Raw genomic sequence first — 24879 nt, 5'->3', positions numbered from 1 at the left:
GTCTTAGCTGCTTTGCGCTCCCAATATTCTAGCCACAACCTTTTCTATGCTGGGATTAGAGGCACGGACTACAAAGTCTAGCCCATTTATGTTATCACAAGTAATAGGACTTTGCCAGGTGGTAGTGGCTCACGCCTTTAATTCCAGCACTCGGGAGGCAGAGCTAGGTGGATCTCTGTGAGTTCGAGGCCAGCCTGGTCTACAGAGCAAGATCCAGGACAGGCATCAAAACTACACAGATAAACCCTCTCTCAAAACAAAACAAAACAAAACAAAACAAAAAACCAAAACCAAAACAAAACAAAAAACCAAGTAACAGGACTTTATTCCTTTTTTATTATGGTGCATTTGGGTATCCATTAATCAAGTAGACCCTTGGGGGCGCCTGCATTTTTAGCTGTTGTGTATAGTGGTCCTTGACCTTTTTTTTTTTTTTTTTTAACTTGTCCAGCATTCTTGTCCCAGGGCCTTTGTGGTTATTTTTCCGTTCGCCTAGACCGTTCCTCTTCCAGATCGTTGTAAGTCTTCACGCCACTCTCTTCGGGTCTCTGCTTAATGTCATTGGTCTTTGATCACTCTAGACTGGTACCTCTACCCAGTCTCTGTCTCCTTTGCTCTATTTGCTACTCTCTTTTTTGTAGTCTTTCTCAGAGACAAACTGATGCGTATTAGTTTAAGTTTTCCATGTCATACCTTCTCTAGGAGACTATGAGCTCCTTGGGGGCCAAAGGCATGTCTGCCTGGTTTGCTGCTAATGCCCGGCATGCAGTACTCACTCCATCATCTCATGAGTGTCCCAGGAAAGTCAGTGTGTGTTTCAGGAAATAGTGGATCAAAGAGCTATAGAAAGAAGGCTAGAGAATCCAGGACTTTGAACTCAAGACTCCATGAGCTCATGTTGCAGCAAGGCATGTGAAGTGTTGGATAAATCTCAAACTGGGAAGAAATGGATGGGGTCAGAGCTACCTTTCAGCTGTGAGAATTTGGTGTCCTAGAGAACATTAATATACCTCCGTGGGAGGTAAGAACAGCTGTCTCCATTTCACACACGGAGTAACTAGGGCACAGATAGTGGCAGCTTCCAGGAATGCTAAGGGAAGATATGCAGCTGGCAGAGGAGACTACTTAGACAAGAAGTGCTTCAAGGCAGCTGAAGCAGTATTGCTGAGGCTGGGCTAGTGTGGGGGTGGACAGAGCTGGCTGGGCCTCAAGGTCTCCTGGGGGCTGGGGTGGTAGGGTGGGGCGACTGTAGCAGTAGCACACTGGGGCCTCTGTGTGTGTGTGCTGCCTCCAGCCAGCATCCTTTCCACAGAGTCTGCCCAGGAACATTTCTCCAGCCTGCTTTGCTAAAATTTCAAAAAAAAAAAAAAAAATCCTTTCTGTGGCTTTTTGTTTTTGTTTTTGTTTTTGTTTTTTTTTAAACTTCCTATTGAAATGAACCCCCGTTCTGCCTATTGCTTGGGCTTTACATCAACTGACCGCCAACCTTTCAGGTTGGCCCCACAATTCATATCATGCCTGGGGTTTGTTTCTTTGTCTGGGGACTGCTTTTATATATATATTTGGTTCGCTTGGTCCTCTACTTGCAGTGATCTTGGTTGCTTCAAGTCTTACCCACTTAGAAATCCTCTCATTGTCTCAGTTCTTCTTCCCTATCCAGACTGCACGCCAATCATCTAGCCACTCTCCGACATACAGCCTGGAGGTTCCTGATGGCAGGACATGGGCTTAGGGCTCTAAGATGGTTTATAGCACAAGAGTCTTCTCTGCAGTCATGGGGTGGGAGTGACCAAGCAAGGACAGAAAGTCTGTTTGGCTAGGACTCCCTAATCTCCTAACTCAGAGAATGTCTCCACTCCAAGATAGACGTCCCCTTTCCTTTTGTCCTTTTGAAGCAGGCTCTCATGTAGCTGAGGATGGTCATCTTGAACTTCTGATCTTCCTGCTTCCACCTCCCCAGTGTTTGTATGATAGGCGTGTGCCATCATGGCAGTTTTATCTGGTGATGGGAACTGGATCCAAGGTTTTGGGCATACTAGGAAAACATCTGACCTAGCTACATCCCCAACTCCAGAAGCCTTCTCCTAATTCCCATTCTGATATATGTGGCCTAATGCAACCCCATTCTGATAAGTAAGTAAGCTTTCCCTTCATCAACTTCCCTCACTCTTCATCTCATCCATGGCCTACCATCTAACAAATAAAACAGAAAAGGGGCAATCACCATTCATAACCCCCCCCCCCCCCCGCAAGCAGGTTCTTCCTCCCTCCAATGGTCTCTCAAATTCCACCGGCATATTCTCCTTCCATGCTCTAGCACAGGGCACTTCCCAGCTTCCCAGCTTCTTGGCTGCCTCTCCCAGCTTAGCCCTGCCTCACTGTAGTCACTGCTTGCTTACCACATTGCCATGTCTCTTTGCTAAGGGGCCCTGCTATCTCTACAATGGGGTGTACAGGTCCCTGGGGATGCTGGGGACACAGAAAAGGGAATGGAAGTTGATTAGTGCGCTATTTATAGAGATGCCTATTATTCTTTGTATACTACTCATAATGCATATTTGTTCTTTAGTATGTTTAATATGCGTGTGCTCCATGTACTTGCTTTCACGCTGGAAGCCCCTAAGAGCCTAGTCTTTTCCTACCTCTCAATTGTCGTCTCTGACCACACTTCTACCTTCTGCCTATCCCCCACACTTCAGTGACATAGAAGTACATGAGGGAACACTTGTGTCTTAATTCCTTGGCCTTGAGTTTCCAGGCTTGCGTCCATAGTGCTTGGCTAGTGAGCATCTCATAATTTAAGGTCAGCTCTAAGTGTCGTTATCCAAGGCTTTTTTTCCCACTGACGGGAATTCAAAATTGATCACTGTCTCCTGCTGGGCCTTGGGGTTTCCACCATTTTACACTCACATTTCTCTTTCCTTCTCCAGTATTTATTTCAATCACCTGATTCCTTTTTTGCGTTCCCCATTAGAGAGTAGACTGAGAGCAGGGACTGTGTGCAGTCTGTCCCTCCATCAGAACCATGCAAGTCATGCCTTCAGTATCAGGAAAAGGATTTCTTTCCCAAAAGCTAACTTTTTCAAGTATTTACCATACACCAGACACTGATGTTAGCATAGATTTCCACATGTTCTAATTCATTTAATCCTTGCAAGTGGTTTCGAATTTTATCCGCATTTTACAGTTGTGTAAAATAAAACTCAAAAGTTAGGTAGCATGTCCTGAGTCCCACAGCTGGCAGAGGCAGGATTCAAAATCAAGGAGTCTGATTTTACAATCCGTCCTCTTACCTGCTCTGCACTTGTGAGAGAGCAAACAGACTGAATGAATGCGTGTACAAACGAACGAAGCCTTGAGTTTGGAAGCAGACTTACATCGTGAAATTGGAGATAAAGGCGACTCGAGGTAGATCCAGGTCAAAGGTGGCTTCATGGGCCTCATCATGGGGATTGCAGAGGACAGAAGTGATCAAAGTGTGTGCATAACGAGACACCACAGTGGAATGTACAGAATAGCTCGTCATCAACAACTGAAAGAGAATACAAGAGAGGTGACTTAGACTTCTTTATTGGCCAAGATGGGCTGGTACATGGGATCTCAAGGTTCCTGAACTGGAGGAGGAGAAACTGAGGCACCTCGAGAAAGTGACCTCTGTCAGACATCGACGTACCTGAGAGTGCAGCAAGCAAATTTCAAAGTAAAGGTTCCAGATGATTCCAAATCAAAGCGCTTCTGATCTTACTGAACTCAGATCTCGCTAAACATGGGTTCGAATTTAGCAACCTGGTCAGGGAGAGGGTGATTGATGTCTTCCTTGCTCCCCAGCTCCCTGAAGCTGCCACTGCTGCTGCTGGTGTACCACAGATTTCACATTAGAATGAACATTTTTTAGCAAATCTTTCGAATGGAACAGAATAGATGGAGTCACCGGGCCCTACATTATTACAAGGCAGTGGGATAAATATTTAGGTTTTTATGATTGCAGCTATAAAGATTGAGCCTGCTAAATACAGTAAAATACTGCAATCATGATAAGTGTTCAGCACTCATGATCCTAATTAATCCTCACAGTCTGAGGAGTTAAGTTCTAGTATTTCCCACATCTTACAGATAAACATTAACTGAGGCTCAGACACTGAGGTCACACAGTAGTGAGATAACTATCTTCTTCCATATCTTCCCTGAAGTTATGATCCCTCCCTCTACCCACACATCACGTACACCTCGTCGTCTGTTCTTAGTGCAGGGAAGTGGGACAAAGAGGTAAACTGGAATCAGCTGGGTGTAGGTTCAAGCTCTGGCTCTGCGGCTTCCTGTCTTCACCTCTGAGCCTGTGTTTCCTCCTCTCTCTAATGGGAATAATAAGAGAGTGTGGCTTACAGGGGCGCTGTGAGGACTAACTGGAACCATAACCAAGGCTACTGGCACATCACCTGACTTGCACTTAGCAATCAGCAACTTCTCAGCCCTGCAGAAACAGACCGAGAAACCTCTGATCCTCCCGCCCCAAGGAGCTACTTCTCTCAACTTCCAGAGCATTGTCTTCTCATGCTAGAACTGACCTTGCTGTTGGATGAGGCAGAGCCATGGGGTCCCTGGTGTGTTAGGTCTAGGAGAATGGTCAGCAAAACACTGACACAGCAGAGGCACCTCCATTCAGACATGGTGCCACTTCTGGCCTGGGCCTGCTGTTCTCATCCAGAATGTCTGACCCTGAGCTCCAAGGCCTCCCTCTTTTAAACTTCCAGGTATCCCTTCTCTTGCGAGGGAGGGACTATGCTGAAGGGTGGGGAAGTCTCTGAATGTGGCATTGAGGCCTACACAAACCAGGATTGTCCAAGAGCTGAGGCTGGCATCTTGCCTGGAGGAGGGCCAGTTCTGTGCCTCCTTTCCCCTTCATCCAGCTGTAAGATGAATGGAAACTAAACCAGAGCGCTGGCTCTGTCTGTTTGCTATGCTGGCTCAGGGCGGGGTGTTTCTTTCCTATAAACATCCACTGGGGCTCAATAACTGGAGCCAGAGAAAGGTCACTGAGCACTGATCATCTTAAAAAGGTAGCAGCCTTTAAAGAGGCTTGGAGAGGCAAGTCCCCAGCCTCAGGCTTTTCTGTTGCTCATTTTGAGTCTTGACACAGGAGGGACTCTAACAGTGTAGAGATTGCACAGGCATGAGATTTCTAGTCTCAAGAATACCCAGAGGTTAAGATGGGCAGCAGTAGAGATGAGAAAGCAGGCTCAGGACCGAGAACATCCAGGTTGGAACTGCAGTTCACTGCTCACTGGCTACATGATATTCAGTGAGGAAACTTACCACTCTGCAGCCTCAGTTCCCTCATCTGTGAAATGAGGATAACAATAGTATTTAGTTATCAACATTGGGCCTGTACTTTTGGAATGCTTGACATCTGGTAGGTATTCAGTAAATGCATGCTGGGATAAGGTATGGCAAAAATCCAAGTATGGCGGCCAGGCATAGTTCTACACATTTATAATCCCATTATCTGGGATACTGGTGCAGAAGAACTATGAATTTGGTACCAGCCTGTGCTGCATGGTGAGTTCCATGCCAGGTTGGAGTACATAGTGAGATCCTGCCTCAAAACATCAACAAAAGAGCATGGGGAGCCCCCGTCACACTGGAGACATGAAAGGGGCAGAAAGATGAACAGTTGAGATGCTCTGAGCCCAGTGTCTGAAGGTTCTGTGGAAGAAGGATTGAGGAATGTGCCCACACAGGGGCCATTCATGTATCAGAACCTTTATTGCACTTATATGAACACAGATTACATTCACAAGACTTCCAGCATCTATCAACAAGGGAGAAACTCTCTGAGGACTTTTTATAAATTGGCATAAAGATGACAAAGGACTTGCCCTTTCGCATTAAGCACTACACAACAAAGTCTCATTCTAGCCTTTGGGGGTTCCAAGTCTTACTACTTGCAACCTAAGCCCACTCAAAGCTCCCCATTGCAGTCTCCTCAGTGGAGGTGCAGACACTGGGGACGCAGCTCACTTGGTCAGAAGGCTTGCCGACACTCATGAAGTGCTGGGTTGAGTCTTCAGTACTGTGTAAATGGGATGTGGTGCAGCTTGTCTGTAATCTTAGCACGCAGGAGGTAGAGGCTGGAGGATCAGAAGTTCAAGGTCATCCTCAGCTACATAAGGAGTTTAAGGATAGTCTAGAATTTGTGAGACCATGTCTTTAAAAATGAAAAGGAAAAAAAGAATTTCCTCATAGGGGACAGTCCTTGCTTGAGAAAAGCTTTGTTTATATACCAACAGAGAAAACTCCATCAGGTGCCCACTCTCTCTCTTAAAGACAAACAGATAACCAGGGGTTCCCAGGGAAAGAAAGCCTGTACCATGAAAGCAAGAAGCCCAAACAAACAAATAGAACAAATGAACCCAGAGCAGGTTGGGAATTTGAGTAACAAAAGAGAACTTCAGGAGAAAAATTACACTTGTCAATCACTCAAGAAAATATGACATGTGTGAAACAAGAATTAGATGCTACAAAACAAGAACAATCGGAGAACAGAAAGACACCTCAGAAATGGAAAAGAAGTTGCTGGAAATAAAAGGGTCAACAGAAAGATTGGAAAATAACAGAGGAAATCTCTTAGAATGTAAGGTGAAACAACAAAACAAACAGGAAATATGAAAAAATGTCAAAGATACACATCAACACAGCAGGCACATTTAGAGAAACGAGTTAAAGACTAAAAGAAAAATAATGAAGTAGTTTGTGTGGTTTTTTTGTTCTGTTTTGGTATATTTGTCATATTGATTTTTCCTTTTTTAAAATTAGTTTTTAAAAAATTGTTGTTTTCCCTGGGTTTTATAAGGAATAGAGGGGGGGAGGGAGAGGAAGGGAGGGAGGGTGGGAGGGAGGGAGGGAGAGAAAGAGAGAACATGAAACATGGTGGATAGCAGAGTGGGGAAGATCTGGGAGGAGCTTGGGGAAGGGAAAGAATATGATCAAAATATATTATATGGAAAAGGGTTTTTAAAATTATTATTTTTATATCCTGACCATTGTTTCCCCTCCCTTCTGTCCTCCCAGTCCCTCCCCCCTCCTTTCAGCCCCCACCCCATCCACTCCTCCTCTGTTTCTGTTCAGGAAAGGGCAGGCCTCCCATGAGTATCAACCAAACATGGCACATCAAGTTGCAGTAAGACTTGGTACCTCCCCTTGTATTAAGGCTGGAAATGGCGACCCAGGAGGAGGAAAAGGGCTGGAAAAAGTTTTTAAACAAAAGGTTTTTTTAAATGTATCAGGAGCTGGGCATGATGGTGAATACCCGTCACCCCAGCACTGGCAAGGCTGGGGCAGGAGGATTGCTGCAACTCAGAGACCAGTCTGGTCTACCTAGTGAGTGTCAAGCTAGCCAGAGCTACATAGTGAGAAATTGTATCCACAACCCAAAATAAAAATGTATTAGAAGTAATTTCCTACAGCTAAAGAAAGATCTCTAGAGTAGGTGCCAGAACAGTGACCCCAGAAGCCTGTGACTCCATCTCAGTCACTGCAACAGATCCCACACTAGTTCTCTTCCACGTTATCATCCTTCCTTCTGTCCTCCATCAGCAGGTTTCCAGGTCCCTTGAAAAGCCAATGCGCAGTCTTTCTTCTCTGTTGAAATGGTGGAAAGCACCAAGGCTCACCTACAGAGCCTTATGTGGCCAGCCCCCGTTACTAGTCTCCTCACACAGCCCATTGCTTCTCTCTTCTTCTTCTTCCACTACTCTAGCAACCCTGGACTTCATGCTCTTCCCGAATGCTAAGGATGGGAAAAGATGCCATGGGAAGGTTTTTGCACCATCCTTTCCACTTGGAAAATCTTTTCCCAGATGTCCACTTCACTCTCTTACCTCATGCAAGCATTTGTTCCCATCCTGCCATTTCATTGAGTTACTTCTTGAGCAACCCATTTAAAGCTGAAATCACCTCCTTTCTTCACTGTTATTCTCTCTCTTTTACCCTGTGTTTTCAGTTCCTCTCTGTCCCCTGGCCCCTTGTTTCTATGTGACAGATTAACTCAGACTGGTCTCAGACTCCAGATCTCCCTTCCCTAGGCTTCTGAACGCCGGGATTAAGGACTGCGCCATTACACTGGATTTCGTTTCCTCCATAGCACTTTATTACGTTGTTACAGATCTTATTTCTTGAGCCGATTGTTTCCTCTCTTCCCCGTACTAGAATCAGCTTCACGAGGAACAGGCATTGCTATCTGTCTTCTCCACTGTTATGTCTTCAGCTCCCAGAACAGCATTCAGTACCTAGCAGACACTCAATAAGTATTTGTTCAATGAGTTGACATAATAAAGGCATATAATTTATGGAAGAATAAAACCTGTTACAAAGTCTACATATATTCAAGAAAGGAGTGGTTCAAATATGAAACAAAATAAAATATGGTTATAAGAAACTAATGGAGTATATATAAGACAGTCTTTGATGCTAGAAAAAAATCTCCTTTAAGAGGCCCAAAGTTTATGACATTGGACTTGCAAAGGAGGAAGTGTATTCTTGGCTCACTACTTAACTGGATTTTGGAAAAAATATTTACATAGTCAAGACAATGTAAATACTCTTTATTGGTTTTTAGGTTTAAGAGCTACCCTGGAAAGACAAAGAGAGGAAGATCTCGTTAATACTGCAGAACAGAACATAAATGTCAATAATATGTATAACGTCAAAGGAAAGATCACCGAGATAATGTAGGACATTGACGGGCAATGTGCAGCTAATATCTTTTTCAAAGCAGGCAGTTAGGAATAATGCTGGCTTTGTAAAGTGGTAGTTGTAGGTTCTCCTCCAAGATCCATGACTTCACTAGACCCTGGTAGTTGGCTGGGTTTCCAGTACCAGACATGATTTCCCCAGAGTGATGTTGGTTACTGCCAACGGTATTCATGCTCCTGTTGTGCCCTCATGGTTATCGTTGTTGTGTCCATGGCCATCATGGCTGTGCAGTACTCCTGGTGTCCTCCCTCCCTTTGAAGCTGCCATTGTACCTTCTGGTACCTATACTTGTAGATAAGCATAGCTTTTACCCCTCCTCAAGGAAACCTTGCCAAGGAGAGAAAGACCATTACAGAAAATCCCAATCAATCCAACTGCAGAGATGTGGAGCCCCAACTGACATACCTACAACACATCTCCTCCACCTAAGGCTCAAGGCTCATTGCAGAAGAGGGAGCAGAAATACTGTAAGAGCCAGAGAAACAGGCAGTTTCCTGTGAGACTGTGTCTCCTAGAAATGTCAGAGAAGCTAGACCCAGAAAATCTCTCAACAACATGGCTGCCTAAACATGATCTGAACAAGGAAGATCCCAATAGACATAGTACTAACATAGAAGGTGGAAAGGTCATGAGACCTTAACCCTAGTCAAAGAAGTACAGACAATTAAGGAATGCTGAGAGTGGGAGAAACAGTCTTGACCAAGGAAGAACACACTCATTATTCCATATCAAAGGTCATCGAAATACGACTAAGCAGGTTATATTTATATATTTACGGATATAAAGTAACACACATATACATTTATAGAAAAATTGTAACCACAATATTTTTTTGTTTGTTTTTTCGAGACAGGGTTTCTCTGTGTAGCTTTGTGCCTTTCCTGGAACTCGCTTTGGAGACCAGGCTGGCCTCGACTCACAGAGATCCACCTGGCTCTGCCTCCCGAGTGCTGGGATTAAAGGCATGTGCCACCACCGCCCGGCACATGGGACCATTTTTATAATATTCTTTTGTTTGAGTTGTTATCACGTACACTTCAGAATTTAATAAAAAATTAAAAACATTATGCTGACCTCACAAACAAAATACAATGATTTCTCCCATGAATCAGGGTCTTACACTGTAGGTCTTGGCTGGCCTGGAACTCACTATGTAAACCAGGCTGGCCTGGAATGTGCGGCAATCATCCTGCCTCTGCCTCCCAAGCATGGTCATTACTGGTTTCCACCAGCAAACCTGGCTCGAAATGTATATATGTCTTGACACTTTCTAAATGGGAATCTCCAGCTAGACTTGCCTCCACAGATGAAAATCATACTGTAATGTCCTTGACATACTTAGGAAGGGTGCTGGTGTTTTGTTTTGTTTTCTATTGCTATAGCAAAGTGCCTGAGGCTGCATGTTCAAAGTCCAAGATTAGTTGGTCCCATCTCCTGCAGCTGTGTCTGAATTTCAACAAGACTAATAGCATCATGGTGGAAGCACAAACAAGGAGAAGTCCAATGGTGAGGTGTGAGTCTTTTACTAACAATTCACAACTATAGAAACTCACCTGAGTCCCAAGAGAATGACATCAATCTCTCTCAACAGGGATTAGCTCAGGGAGGGATCTCGTCGCTCTTTCCTGGCCCCATCTCTGAAAGATTCCACCAATTCAAATCAGTCCACTAGTCTCAAGCTTTCAGCACATGAACCCTTGGGAGAGAAACAACATTCAAACCAAAGCATAGTACTTGGAAAGCTTATGGGTCTTAACACCTCACAGGCAATGTAGTATTGTGGTTAAAACGCTGGTATTTGACATCCATTGAGCTAGGCTCAGATCCCTTTTGTGATGTATACCCATTACACAAAAAAGCTTGCCTCTGGTAAGTTATCTTTCTTATCCCTTAGTATCTTCCATCCTATGAGGCTGGTGCTCCCACTGTAGAAATGTAAGCCTTTCTGCTTTCATAAAGTTTCCTGGGGAGTAGAGAAACAGCTCCCTGTAGCCAGAAGAGGACTTGAAAATGAGTTGTTCAAATCTAAGCCTTTTATGAGCAAGGGCCACCTTTGTGAAGGTGCCTGTTTTTCTCTTCTTGTGATGGTGCCCCATTTTCTTTTCAGTCGCCCAATCCTTTCTCACAGGTTTGTTTTTAGGAGGCTTCTTTGTACAAAGAACATGGGAGAAGTGGTATGAGTCCAGAAGTGGGGTATCAGGATTTCATATCTATGGGGAACCTGCCTTTTCTTTAACAAAAGGTAGTCTCTCTCTCCCCGTCCCTCTCTCTCTGTCTCCTCTTTTGAACAGATAGCCCTCAGAGTTTGGAATAACACAGAGTAAGTTAAATTGCCCTACAACAGTGTTCTACCAGTATATCAAAAGAGAAAACAGCTGGTGTGGTGCCACCTTTAATCCCAGCACTCCAGTAGATACAGGCAGAGGTGTCTGTGAGTTCAAGACCAGCCTAGTCTACTTAGTGAGTTTCAGGAAAGCCAGAGCTACATAATGAAACCTTATCAGAAGGTGGGGAAGAGAGAGGGGGAGAGGGAGAGACTTTGAAGTGGAAAGGAGGAAGCTGCCAATAAGGGTAGAAGAGGCCCACCAAGCATGGGGCACAGGGCTTTTCCTGGTACTGAGAAGGGCTGTGCAGTTTGAAGAATGAGAAAGTCTGATCGCCAATTCATAATTTGCTGTGCTGTGCGGCTCAGGTGTCAAAAGGAATGACAAGTAGCCCTGGAAGGGATTTTTGCCCTTCTTTTCCAGCATTGTTTCTGACTTTTTCAAAATTCATCAACATTGGTTCTCTATAGTCCAGGGGAAGAGAAGTATGTTAGGTAGGATTGGTGGTAGGGCTCTCCTGCACTCTGTCTCTCAGTTTCATGGGTCTGGAATTTTAGTGTTCCTATGTAAGACAGTTTCTTCCAGCTCTTCTATGTGAAGCAATATTTAGCCAGGCTTCTATATTTCCTTAATTGCAATGTCTAACAGAAACTCAGCTTTTCATGTTTTCCCCAAGTTGGTATGTGGGACCTATGTAATCTCTTTTCATTTAAAACACTTTTATTACACATTTTTTTTGTGTGTGTGTGTGTGTGTGTGTGTGTGTGTGTGTGTGTGTGTGTATGTGTGTGTGTGTGTATACCATGGTGCATATGTGGAAGTCAGTAGACAACTTTCTGGAGTCCATTCTCTCTTTCCACCACGAGGGACCCTGGGACCAAACTCAGGTCATCATGTTCTAGGGCAAGCACACGTGCCTGCTGACCATAATCTCAGGTATTTTTCTGATGGTTTATGGTTATCGGAAACAGGCCTTGGGCATAATGATTTAGGCTCTTCAGATTTTGAAGATTAATGCTGATGATCAAAAGATTCTACAGTACATAAGAAGAAAATGGAAGGAAATTTCTCTAGTCAAAGGGCCAAGACTCTGAGCTAATTGTTTTTTCTCTTCACATAAGGTTGCCACCCCTTCTCTGGTCTCCAGGTCCTAAGATAAGGATATTTATGACATTGTGTTAGGAAGGCAGTAAAACTGCGGAAGGGCATTACCTTTCTGATGAACTTGGACTGAGATTTAGCTTACTTCATTGAATTCGATAATATTCAAGGTTCTAATTCTGTTCCTCCCGAGACCACGAGTGAAACAAAGTGGAACTCTAAATGTTGGGAACTGTAAGCGAGGGTAGACAGAGAACAAGGAAAGTGGTTGCATGAGAAGAAGTTTCCAGGCAAGAGAAAATGTCAGCTGATAGTGAAGTGCTCTGTTTAACTGGAATATAGGCAACTATATATGCCTTTCAAAGAAAACACAGCAGAAAAAAGGCTGGCAAATAGGGATAGATGGCAAACTCAGGTGTTGCTTGAAAATCTACTCACTGTCACAATACGATGCATGACATTCAGAACCACCAGGAAACTGTTGCACGGCAGAGACTTGGAAATAACAATGGCTAAATGAGGCATACACTTATTCATCTCATTAAAAGAAAGCCAGAGGTGGGCAGTCCATCCACCAAGTGGTCAGGAAGCAGGTTCTTTTCACTTACTGTGATGGTGTCCTAAAGTATAACTGTAGTCTTCTCGGCCTTTATCCAGGGGCAGAGCTTTTGTATCCCACAAATGAGATGTTCTATGACTAGAGAAAATGAAGAGAGTGGGTATCAGGTTAAGTAACTAGCAATGGACTCTGCAAATGTCTGCACTGAAGATATTCCTTCCAAGCTCACCAGAGATTTACCTGCAAACATGCCCAAACTTTTTTCTGTGCTTTGCTTTTCTAGACTTCAGCAATATTGAACATCATAAATGCATTCATTCCTCCCCTCCCTCTTCTCTCTTCTTCTCCCCCTCTGCTCTCCTCCCCTATGTATCCCAGGTTAGTTAATCCTGCTGACTTTGGCCCCTAAATGCTGGAATTATCATTGTATGCCAAGCTAAAAAAATCAGCACTATGTGTATTTTTTTTTTAAACCAGTGACAAGAGATCAGACCCAGGGCTCATACATGCTAGACTAGTGCTCTAACACTTAAACTGGATCCCCAGCCCAACCTCTCTATCTTGTAGAACTATTTCTCAACCTTCCTAATGCTGTGACCCTTTAATACAGTTATCATGTCGTGACTCTCCCAACCATAAAATATTTTCATTGCTACTTCATAACTGTAATTTTGCTACTGTTATGAATCATAATATAAATATCTGATATGCAATCCCTGTGAAAGGATCGTTCGGCCCTCTCGACCCACAGGTTGAGAACCACTTCTTAAAAATTCTTTTCAAATCCTGTCTTTTCTTTGGTCACTCCTTACAGCTTCTTTTCTTTTATTTCATCCATACCATCCATACATGCTTCTTGTCTCTAGGGCTCATTTCTGGATTCAGTATCTTCCAATTTGATGAATTCCTTCCTCCTGAGTGTACTTTCCTGTGAATTAAAGACTCATTTAAATAATGACAGTTTCTAGATTGACAGCCTTTACTTAGGCCTTTTTCTTGAATTTCCAACGTGCTTATTCAATTGTCAATACTGCATTTCCACCTGGATGTACCACAGGTGCCTCAAAATCAACATTCATTTCCTCTTAAATCCATTCTTCCATGCCTCAGTGAAAGGGTCACCATCCATACTATCTATCAAATAAAGATCCAAGATTTGAATATGTTCCTCCTTCCAATCCATCCCTACAAAATCCAATTACTCAAGTCCTACTGTGCGCCCCACCCCACCCCCACCATCTCCTTACTATCTCCACACAACACCTAAGACCTTCTCACTAAAACACACACCTACAACATCCATGCTGTCTTCAGCTGTAGGGCTCTTTAACGGACCTTCAGTACACTCAGGTTTGGGTACTTTATTATCTTGATATCGAAGGTTTGTCATAACTTGGAAGGGAGAGGAATTTGGGGTGCCAAAATTGGAAGAAAATGAGAGACTAGTCTAATGCGATCAGCAGAGACAGCCTAGGAGGTAAGAAAGTGGGAGTGTGACATTGCAAACTGTGGGGAAGTAACCGTTCTTTCTTATTCACAAATGGTCACTAGTCTGCAGGCCTTGATGATGTGTGAAACGTATGTGAGTCAAGTGTCTGTAGAGCATAGGGATTTGTCATACTTCCTTTCTTTAGTAGAGGGAAAGGTGACCTCATGAAGCAGACTAGTGACCATTTGTGAATAAGAAAGATCTTGAATTTTATATCTATAACTGTCATGTAGTACATTATAGTTTCTAATAAACTTTTCTGGGTCTGCATTCATATGCTCTATTGCTAATAATGGTTTTGTCCACTTCTCTTTGTTTTTATATTTTATCTTGTTCTCTTGAAGAGACCCAATTCTTTATGTGAATTTATTAGGTAACAGAAGTGCCTTAGTGAGAAACCTTAATGAGGGTGAGATGTAAATACCATAATAAAACTAATTATTTTGTACAATTAACTTTTGCTGAAAGTGGAAGTCTTTTTTTTTCAAACGATCTGAGTCAGCAAAACATTATAAAGCAACGAAAGAGTCCAATATAGACACCAGGATGTTCCTTGTAGCATTATTGTAGTAGTGCGAAAAAGGGGAAACAATCCAAAAGTACATGGAAGCTGAACCAAGCAAATAAATTATAGGGCATTTATATAAGAAAACATTATGCGCTACTGAGAAAAATATGCACTAAGGAAAAGAAGTTTGAATATATAACTGTAAAAAGAAGTTATAAGAACAATAGGTATAGTATGTAGCCTGTGTGGAAATAAAGCACAAATAATCAGACTATGAATAGAAAAAAAAGTCTATCAAAACGCTAATCATGACTATTGCTGGGGAATGAGATTAAAGGTAGCCTTTCATTATCTGTTACATATTTCTGCATTTTTCTGATTTTCACACAACACACTACCTTTGTAGTAAGAAAAAATAACGATATAAAATAAATAAATTCAATGAATGAATCGTTTTCGTGGGGCAGTTTGGCTTGGAAGGGCTTCAGACCGAGCCTGGTACAGTGGCATAAACATGGGCTTTGGCGTCAGACAGCATTGAGCAGGGCCCCATTGCCCCACCCCCGAGGAAGGGGGGCGGGGGTAGGGGGCTGCGGAAAGGGGCTGGGCTGGGCTGGGCTGGGCTGTCTGCAGCACTAGTCCAGGAGGCTGAGACTTCAAGAGGGACTGAGAGCAGGCACACGCATCCCAGACTCGCTAGAGGACAAGGTGAGGGGACAAGATTGGGCTTTCCTGGCGACCAGACACTGGTTCTATCCCCTGAAATCTACAGCTGGGCAGGTGGACAATTTTTATTTCACTACTGTAGCTGAAGAAGAGGTGCTGCACTTAATGTGGTGTGGGAAAGAGAACGACCAAGAAAGTAGTAGGTTGTAGATGGACTGGACAGCAGGGACTGGTGGAGGTGGAGGCGAGAAAAGGGGGCAACTGTGCATGTTGGGAGGAAAACTAGGAATACGGGGGAATGTGAAGGGAAAGACGAGATCCAGAGAGAACAGGGGTATGCAGAGAAGGGTTAAGGAATATTGGGGGGTGTGTGCATAGGTAGTACAGAGGAGGATGTAAGGAATGGGAAGAGATTTTGTAGAGTAAATAGGAAAAGCGATGGGAAATAGGGAGTCCGGAGTCAGGCAGAGGGAATAAGGAGGTGGGGGGGAGGATAAGGAGTGATGAGGGGGGGAAGGGCAGACGGGCTGGGACGGAGGCCCCCTAGGGAGGCGGAAAGGGGCGGGACCACTTCCGGCCTTTAGTGGGGAGGGCAGTATCTGAGTTTCGGAGGGGCTTGGAGAGAGTGGACACACTCGGGAATTGTAGGAGGACGAGGTGAGCCATGGGCCCCAGCTTTGGATGAGAGCCTGCTAGGGGTCGGCCCCACCCTCTGGGATCTGGAGAAAACCTGCCTCAAGAGCCAATTCTTACCGAGTCCATCCAGTTAGGGAGGGGACTGGACCCCGTTTAGCTGGGCCCAAGATGGAATCACTAGTTCAGTCCTGAGTTGAGGAGGGGGTGTTACAGGGAAGGAGCCAAACCCAATTTGGGTTTTACCGTTTGGAGGGGGGCGTGTTAGGATAAAGGGCGGGACCTGCAGGCTCTGTGAAATTGATAGGGTGGATGTGAGTAGGGGAGGGGCTGGGACCACCAGACACTGCGACAATTTGGAAGGAAGGCTTGTTGAGGAGGGGGCGGGGCCGAACAGCACTGCGGACCTAGAAAGGGGCGTGTGTAGGGGCTGGGTGCTGGACTGAGACCGTGGCCACTGCGCATGCGCTTTATGTATAGCGAGAAAGGGGCGTGTTGAGAAGGGCTAGCACACAGACAGGGCCAGCTGCTGAATGCGCATGTGCACGGTGAACTTCAAAGAACGGGTTTGTACTGGGAAAGCAGGCGGGGTTGAAAGGGCGCTGCAGCAGACGCGCATGCGCATTCCAGGCCTGCGGCTGGGGGGGGGGTGCGCTGGGAAAAGGGGGCGGGGTCCTCAGAGCTGCCGCGCTGGCACATCTTCCTGGAGGAGGGGAGGGTGCGGCTGCAGAGAACTGAGACCTAGAGACTGAATTTCTGTGTCTGAGAACCTACTGGTTGGGGCTCGGGGAGGGGCTGGGCATTGGAGCCCTGGAGAAGGTGAGGATCAGCTTCTAGGCAGAACAAGGGATACGACGTTCAGCAGGCTCTCCACTTGACCCAGGCCTTCTTTTCAGACTCAGCTTTGAACTTGAGACATGTCTGAAACAAGCGAGAGTGGTGCAGGTCCAACTCGCTTTCAGGTAAGACCGATTTTTGGCCCCTCTTTATGCTTTGCCTTTCCAGCCCATTCTGCTATTCCAAATCCTTGGAGCTTCTCCTCTCATCCTTGTTATTCTCCACCCACTTCTTTGCCAGGGTGCATCCCCTCTCCCCAGTGGATGGGAGGCCAGGAGACCAGGAGGGCAGGGAGAGAGGGTGGGCGGGCCCATGTACTGTCATTACTTTTTACTAAAGGGAATGGGAGGCCTTTTAAGGATGAGATGGTCAGAACACAGCGCAGGTAGGAGTCTTCACAGGTCAGAGAAGTGTTGCCTCAGAATTTTGGGGGATCATTTGCATAGTTGAGGGTGGGAAGAAGGTCAATGAAGTTCCCTGTTTCCCCTTGCAGGGCAAAGCTTCAGAAAAGGATAGCGGTTCCATGATGCAGGACCTGTTGACCGTGACCCAGAACTTGGAGGTCTCAGAGACACCAAAGGCTGAAAAGTCACCAGAGGTCTCAGAGGCTGCAAAGGTCCCCAAAGCCTCTGGAAACCCGAAGGCTCCAGAGGTCTCAAAGGCTCCAGAGGCTCCTGAGGCAGCTGCCACCAAGGCCTCACCTACCACACAGCCGACGGATACCCAGGTTCCAGCAGCTGACACCAAGAGCCCAGCAGCTGACACTGAAACGCAGAAGGCTGACCTGCAGGCTGTGACAGTGCCTGAAACCCAGACCAAAAAGGTCAGCTCTGTTACTGATGAGAAGGTCAATACAAAGGCCCCTGAGACTGAGGCTGCTGCCTCCCAGGCTGGAGCAGATGAACCAGAGCCTGAGGGTGCAGCTGCCCAGGTCCAGGAGAATCAGGATACTCGGCCCAAGGTCAAAGCCAAGAATACTCAAAAGGTAAGGCCTCTGCCTTAACCACCCTTGCTTCTCCACAGTCAACGTGTCATTTGGTTCATTTGTTCTGCAAGCATTAAAAGACACAGGGAACACTAAGAGGAATGTATTCTAGAGTTCAGTGCCTGGTGGGGAGCTGAGATGGGAGTATACATAGCTACAATCTGACTGTGATCAGTTTATATTTCCACAGTAGATATCCACTTTAGGCCTTGAGTTGGGCATATGCACATGTGTAGTCTCATATCTGAACGTACCTCCTATGGTTTCATTCTCTAGAGAAAGAAACTGATGTCCAGAGACAGAACTAGTCCAGGGTGGTATAAGCAGAGTCAGTGGCAGACATAGGAAGAAGAAAAGCCTCGCGCCTTATTTTTGAGTTGTTCCTGATCCACTGAAGGAGGAAGTTCCCAACTGGTACTCAGTGATAAGCCCATGACTCAGGATGGCTAGTGTCCAGTGAGGCAGCTTATTACTGCAAGGGCAGGCTTAGGGGATATATCCCAGAAGAGACTGAGTTAGGAGAAAGAACTGCCCGCTTCACTTGCTGATGTTGACCCTCCTCTGTTGATGCAGGTGAAACACCTGGATGGGGAAGAGGATGGCAACAGCGATCAGAGTCAGGCTTCGGAAACCACAGGTGGTCGGAGGGTCTCCAAGGCCCTAATGGCCTCCATGGCCCGCAGAGCTTCAAGGGGACCCATAGCCTTTTGGGCCCGTAGGGCATCAAGGACTCGGTTGGCTGCTTGGGCTCGGAGAGCTTTGCTTTCTCTGAGGTCACCTAGAGCTCGGAGAGGCAAGGCCCGAAGAAGAGCTGCCAAGCTGCAGTCATCCCAAGAACCTGAAGCACCCCCACCTAGAGATGTGGCCCTTTTACAAGGAAGGGTATGAAGTCATCCTCTGCATTGCACCTTTCCCATTGCCTTGTCCGACTTCTTCTCTGTTGTGCTTTGAAGTTTTCTGCAGATTTTTGACTCTTCACCATTTCCTTCTCCCCTAGGCCAATGACTTGGTGAAGTACCTGTTGGCTAAAGACCAGACAAAGATTCCCATCAGGCGCTCAGGTACAGTCCTCCAAACAGTTTCCCTCTCTTGAGGTTTGCCTTCTCTCCAGTGTTCCGGGGACATCCTTCCCCCTCCTGTCCCTGTCTCCTCCCAAAGTTCTCCCAGTTCTGGCACCTTTATTGATAAGCCCCAAACCTGACTATACCACCCATGGCATGGACAAGGAAGGGTCTGTAGGTTGGGCATGAGGGTCACCTGGTATCTCTACAGCACAGATGTTTACAACACTCTCCTTTTGCAGACATGCTGAAGGACATCATAAAAGAATATACTGATGTATATCCTGAAATCATAGAACGAGCAGGCTATTCCTTGGAGAAGGTGAAGGGGCAGCCCTGGGGGATGGGCGCATTGGGGAAACCTTAAACAGAAGAAAGGTATATGATCACCCTCCTGGGGGGAAGCACAGAGACCTAATACATTCCCATTACTGTGCTGATGAGCACACAGTGGCCTGGGGAGGAGCAACCACTGATCACTCGGCAAGTCAGCGGTGGAAACACAGCAAGTACTGAAGCTACGTAGCTCAGTCCTGGCTTCTGTCTGTTGCTGGATACACCATCCCATGTAATGCAGAGGCTCACCTCTCTGTCTCCCTAAATTTCTACCGATCACAACGATGCTATGGATGACCACCCTATGTTTGTTACATGCATAATACGCATTTAACGATGTGCTTTATATACAATATTATATTCTCTCTCACAAAAAAATCTTTAGCTGTTATAAGGAGCCACAGGATGCCTGGGAAGCTGAATTTTAAGAATTTATAAGCTATTCTCATCCACAGGTATTTGGAATTCAACTGAAGGAAATTGACAAGAGTGACCACTTGTATATTCTTCTCAGTACCCTAGAGCCCACTGACGCAGGCATACTGGGAACGTAAGCTGGGAAAGTGCTAGGGTGGGAAGGGGTTTCTGCTTCCTCTGAGCAGCTCAGGAAAGATGGTCTAAATGCCCATGTCCCAGGTCCCACACATGACTGGACCCCTGTGAGCAACAGTGGTACCAGATTATGACAGAAGAGTTTCAGAGCCTGGAGGGGGGCATTCCTGCTGTCACATGGCTTTCTAACAGGCTCCCAGGAAGTCAGCCTGTTGTTACTTCTCTTCTACTGGGTGCCTGGCCTGGCTGTGGAAGGGTAGCTCTCAAAGGGATTTCTGGTGTGGATCATGATGCTTGAGAGCAGGGTGCCACTAGGGTTCCATCTAGAACTTCTCGGGGCTGGGGGCTTTAAGAGAGAAAGAAAAGACTCCCGTTAACTGAGCGCCTGTGTGGTTGACAGGGATTCGTCCATGTCCTGCTAACCCTGGGTAGGGATAGTATGTGGCTTCCCATTTTACTGGAGACCTTGACTCAAGAGTGAAAGCACCTTGCCTTGGGTCATAGATAGCTGGGACCACAGAGTAGGCCGAATTCTCTGTATCTGAGGAATCTAGGAGAGGCTGGCCTAATGAACTGTGTTGGATAGATGATGACTTATGATCATAAACTTTCTCTTTGTCCTGTTATTCTCTTAGGACCAAGGACTCACCTAAGCTGGGCCTCCTCATGGTGCTTCTTAGCATCATTTTCATGAATGGAAATCGGTCCAGTGAGGGTGAGTAGCTGGGCATGCAGTTGAATAGGTGGCTGTTGTCTGGATTCCAGATGCTCATTTTCTGTCTTTGTCTCCTTGCCTCTTGCAGCTGTCATCTGGGAGGTTCTGCGCAAGTTGGGGCTGCGTCCTGGGTATGATTGGGCTCTCAGCGCTTGCTGTCCGTGTTGTCTTTTGGCAAGAGAGGACGGTCCCAGGATTGCGTCAGCCTGGTGGTCTGGTGGAGTGTGGGGTGGGGGTGGGGAATACTAAGCTGGGTAGTGGGTCCAGGGGTCTGACCTGTGTGGATGGGGAAATGTCTCTCATCTCTACTCACCTTCTCACCATCTCTTGAGCTTCCACAGAGCTTTCTCTGTACTGCCCATCTATTTTCTATTGTGGAAATGCCTCTGCCAGCATCTGGGAGGTGTGACAGATTTGATGCTATTTATTTGTTTATTCAGTTTTCTATGTTCTCAGGATACATCACTCACTCTTTGGGGATGTGAAGAAGCTCATTACTGATGAGTTTGTGAAGCAGAAGTAAGTGCCTATGTCTGTTGTTGGTGTGTTCCATGCATTTTTGTCTCTTTTGATAATGGATATGTTCTGTGCAAGTCTCTGCATGTGTGGTCTGAATGTGTGCATGTGTGTATGCTATTGGCAGGTTATTTCTGAGAGCAGTCACAGATTTATGTTTCATATGTGGCTTCAGAACAATTCTGTGAGGGAGATAGAAATAGTCTTAATGAATTGATGCCATTTGCTCAGCATAAAAGTTGTGTTTAGAACATGGCTCGTTTTACTCTGCTAAGTAGTATTTTATAAAAATTAATTTCCATTCAGATGGCATCAAGTGGTACTCTTAGGCAACCCAGGACAGTGCTGGGTACTGTAGACTTGTGCATTTGCTTTCATTTACATAACTGTGTACCATTCCCGGGTGAGGGATAGGATCCCTAAGAGGGGATGGTTGAGCCTGACCCACAGGTGATTAAAAAAGTGCTCATTTGGGTTTGGAGTCCTAACCTGTTAACTTTGTAACTAGGAGTCTACCTTGTATCATTAGGTGTCAGAGAAGAATATGCATGCTCTCACATAGAGAAACAGGTGTGTTTAGGAGCATGAGCGCACACACACACACACACACACACACACACACACACACACACACACAAAGACGGAGAGGGGAGTAGTATATAAAGAAAGGAATAGTCAATCAAGAACAGTTCTCTCTCTCTCTGTCTCCTTATGTATACCAGACTGGCCTCAAACTTACTTAGCTAAGGATGACCGTTAACTCCTGATCATACTGCTTCACCCTCCCGAGGGCAGGAATTAAAGGCATGTGCCACCATGCCTGGCCAGTCTTTTTTTTTTTTTTTAATAGTGGATCTTTCCAGAGCCTGGCCAGTCCTCCTTCCAAATCCTTGTAGTGTGGTGTCCTCAGAGCAGGGACCCTGAAGAATGGCTTCTCTGTTTACAACACACCCAACAGGAATCTGGGGCCATTGTAACAAGGGGTACAACACTTTGTCCTCCTGTGAGCAAGTGCCCTACATGTTTGTTTCTCTCCAGTTCTTCCATGTGGTTTCTGGGCATAATCAATACGATAAGGTTCAATATTGCTGAAGGACTGAAGTATTTAGTTGAGAATGTGTGCATCTACAGCCTGTCTAGTCCATTCATGACTGGTTCACATTTGACCCTAGAAATAGACTTTGAATGTCTCTTTCATAGGTACTTGGACTATGCCAGAGTACCCAATAGCAATCCTCCTGAGTATGAGTTCTTCTGGGGCCTGCGCTCTTACTATGAAACCAGCAAGATGAAAGTTCTCAAGTTTGCTTGTAAGGTAACTGGAGAGCCATTTGTACTTGGAATAGGAAGGTTATGGAGTGCCCTGGGATGGGGCATTCTATGTTCAGAGTGTCCAGATATTCATATCTGGACATTTTAAAGCTTCTGAGATATCAAACACTGTGCCAAGCACTGTATCTAGATCATTTAATCCTTAACAACTGGTATGGCTTTGTTGTATTGCACATATGAAAACAGCCTCACAGCATTTGCAGGTAATGTAGCCAAATCATAGAGCCAGTTAAGTGTCGATGAAGGGATGGACTGGTCAGTGCAGGATTACTTTTAGTACTAACTGTATTGTTACATGACATACAGTGTATAGTATGCTGCTTTGCAAACAGTGGATTTTAAATCCTCTGTGAACTTTCTGAAGGTTATTATTTCCATTTCAGGTGCAAAAGAAGGATCCCAAGGAATGGGCAGCTCAGTACCGAGAGGCGATGGAAGCAGATTTGAAGGCGGCAGCTGAGGCTGCTGCTGAAGCCAAGGCGAGGGCTGAGATCAGAGCTCAGATGGGCATTGGGCTCGGCTCTGAGAATGCCGCTGGGCCCTGCAACTGGGATGAAGCTGATATTGGGCCCTGGGCAAAGGCCCGGATCCAGGCAGGAGCTCAAACTAAAGCCAAAGCCCAAGAAAGTGGTGGTGCCAGTGCCAGTGCCGGTGCCAGTACCGGTGCCAGTGTTGGTACTGGTGCCAGTGCCAGTGCCAGTGCTGGTGCCAGTGGTGGCTTCAGTACCAGCTCCAACCTGACGGCCACTCTCACATTTGGGCTCTTCGCTGGCCTTAGTGGAGCTGGGGCCAGTACCAGCAGCAGCTCTGGTGCCTGTGGTTTCTCCTACAAGTGAGATGCAGGTATCTGTCTTGGCGGCAGTGAGGTAGCTGGGGCTTATGGGGGTGGGATGGGGGAGCTGAGTCCTGGGTTGGAGATAAGCATGAAGCATGTGGAAAGATTCTTCTGTGATTTTACTGTGTCCTGTTCGCTAGCTACTGACTGATTTTTCCTTTACTTGTGTTTGCAGATATTGCTAATAATCGCAGCATCTTCTTCTCAAGCCAGGGGGCGCTCTCAGAAGTCTACTCAACACAGCACTCTAGGCAGCCACTGTCTATCAATTGAAGTCGACACTCTATATTAAATCTATTTGCCATTTCTGAGTTTATTGCCTTTTTTTGGTAGATTGTCACATCCTAAAAACAGTTGGCAAAGTTTCCATCTCAGTGGTTGGATTCCTGAGAATGAGAATTGGCACATGTCTCTGGAGTAGGTCAGGCATTTCTCTCCTTTAGAGTAGGTCGGCTTGCTGTGGGGTAGAAACATGGGGATTGTAGTCTCAGTAGACACTGTTTCAAAAAGAGGCCTGACTCTCCTTTTAGAAATGTGAGTGGTTAGACCCAAACGAAAGAACATTGTCTCGGGGAGGAAAGGTGTAATACATTACAGTGGAGAGAGGAAAGTTGGCCACTCTTCCATGCATTCCAGTCTCTGAGGAGATGACAGGCCTGGACTGCTGAAATCCTGGGAGGATGCACTGTGTGGACAGGACTTGGAGAGGAGGCATCAAGTAGTGGAAGAGCTCATGGTTAGGGTAGGGAAGGGACGGAGACCCGATAGCGAGAATGGCGATCCGGGTACATCAACCAAGAAAACATGTGTTGGTTTACTCCAAGGATTGGGTTTTTGACATTAGAATAAGAACACAGGACCAAGGGGAGTGAGCATGAATCTAGATCTTAGCTACCGTGTTCTGGTGCCTGCCTTAAAACACTGCTTACAAAGACTGACAGAAGAGACTAGACAATGGGACCTAGCCAGATGTGGAGAAAGATTAGTAGATGAGGTAGATTAAGGACTGCGTGGGGTCTGTGACTAGGCGTCTTAAGTCCATGAATGGGGCACCAAGCTGAATAAATGTCCTTGGTGGCTGCTGTATGTCTGATGGTGTTCCAGGTATCTGGGGGAAGGGTATAGAGAGAAGTTTTAGTCACACAGAGGGTAGTTGTATGTAAGGAGATGATGGCTTGGAAGCCAGAATATTAGTTGATCTATCCATATGGGTGTCAAAGCACCTGTATAGAAGCAAGAATGGGGATGGAGGGGCCCATTATGAGCCAGGAAACCCAGAGACCTCTCCCGGGATTAAAGGCGGTTTCTGCCATTGCTCACCAAGGGACATAGCACAAAGGCTACCGGACAGTGACTTGAGTGTATGTGGGAAGTTTTGCCCTTTTCTTTGTGGGAAGACTTACCATCACTAATTCCTGTGATAATAGGTTCCCCGTCACCGAGAAAGTCTTGTGGGTAATGAGGCCCTTGTAATGGCCACCTCTTATACTCTGTATGCAATTAAAGCAACATTTATTGCTTCGGAAAAATGATTGGGGGAAAAAAAACAACCACAAAACAGCCAGACAGGCTGTAACCTCTTACCCATGGCCATCAATTCAGACCTACATGCACTGCCAGGGAGCTCTTCACTAGAAGCAGGTCTTTCTATTGGGGTGCAAGCCATGGTCTCCTCAAGA

General features: G+C 45.8%; 2 protein-coding genes, 1 long non-coding RNA gene and 1 other non-coding gene across 7 annotated transcripts in view; 2 read left to right on the top strand and 2 right to left on the bottom strand.

Moving 5' to 3' along the window:
• Positions 1–4667, bottom strand: part of Itih6 (inter-alpha-trypsin inhibitor heavy chain family member 6) — a 31192-nt gene extending 26525 nt beyond the window's left edge. The window contains 2 exon segments of the mRNA XM_036173857.1: positions 3378–3532; positions 4566–4667. Of these exon segments, the coding sequence (XP_036029750.1) occupies positions 3378–3532; positions 4566–4667 (257 nt within the window).
• An 8126-nt stretch (positions 4668–12793) lies between these two features.
• LOC118574455 lies at positions 12794–16246 on the bottom strand. The gene is made up of 3 exons (XR_004943733.1): positions 16152–16246; positions 13576–13663; positions 12794–12873 (listed from the first exon to the last, which is right to left on the bottom strand). It is a non-coding gene; the product is annotated as an uncharacterized LOC118574455 (long non-coding RNA).
• On the top strand, positions 15359–23511 carry Maged2 (MAGE family member D2). 4 transcript variants are annotated; one of them, XM_036175369.1, is made up of 13 exons: positions 15359–15440; positions 16928–16993; positions 17362–17853; positions 18427–18735; positions 18851–18914; positions 19157–19236; positions 19706–19800; positions 20438–20517; positions 20606–20648; positions 20974–21036; positions 22234–22348; positions 22749–23208; positions 23376–23511. In XM_036175369.1, exons 2-12 carry the CDS (start codon positions 16949–16951, stop codon positions 23199–23201), a joined length of 1839 nt encoding a protein of 612 aa, XP_036031262.1. In that variant the 5' UTR covers positions 15359–15440; positions 16928–16948; the 3' UTR covers positions 23202–23208; positions 23376–23511. The 4 variants fall into 4 exon arrangements, with proteins under 4 accessions (XP_036031262.1, XP_036031261.1, XP_036031264.1 ...); XM_036175368.1 differs by lacking the exon at positions 15359–15440 and adding an exon at positions 15978–16055; XM_036175371.1 differs by lacking the exon at positions 15359–15440 and adding an exon at positions 16580–16597.
• LOC118574913 lies at positions 21931–22057 on the top strand. The gene has a single exon (XR_004943789.1). It is a non-coding gene; the product is annotated as a small nucleolar RNA SNORA11 (small nucleolar RNA).
• Positions 23512–24879: the final 1368 nt, after the last annotated feature.

The sequence above is a fragment of the Onychomys torridus genome, chromosome X (genome assembly GCF_903995425.1).
Source record: "Onychomys torridus chromosome X, mOncTor1.1, whole genome shotgun sequence".
Classification (NCBI taxonomy): domain Eukaryota; kingdom Metazoa; phylum Chordata; class Mammalia; order Rodentia; family Cricetidae; genus Onychomys; species Onychomys torridus.
The sequence above is the reverse complement of the archived record's forward strand: the minus strand, read 5'-3'. Positions and strand labels throughout refer to the sequence as shown.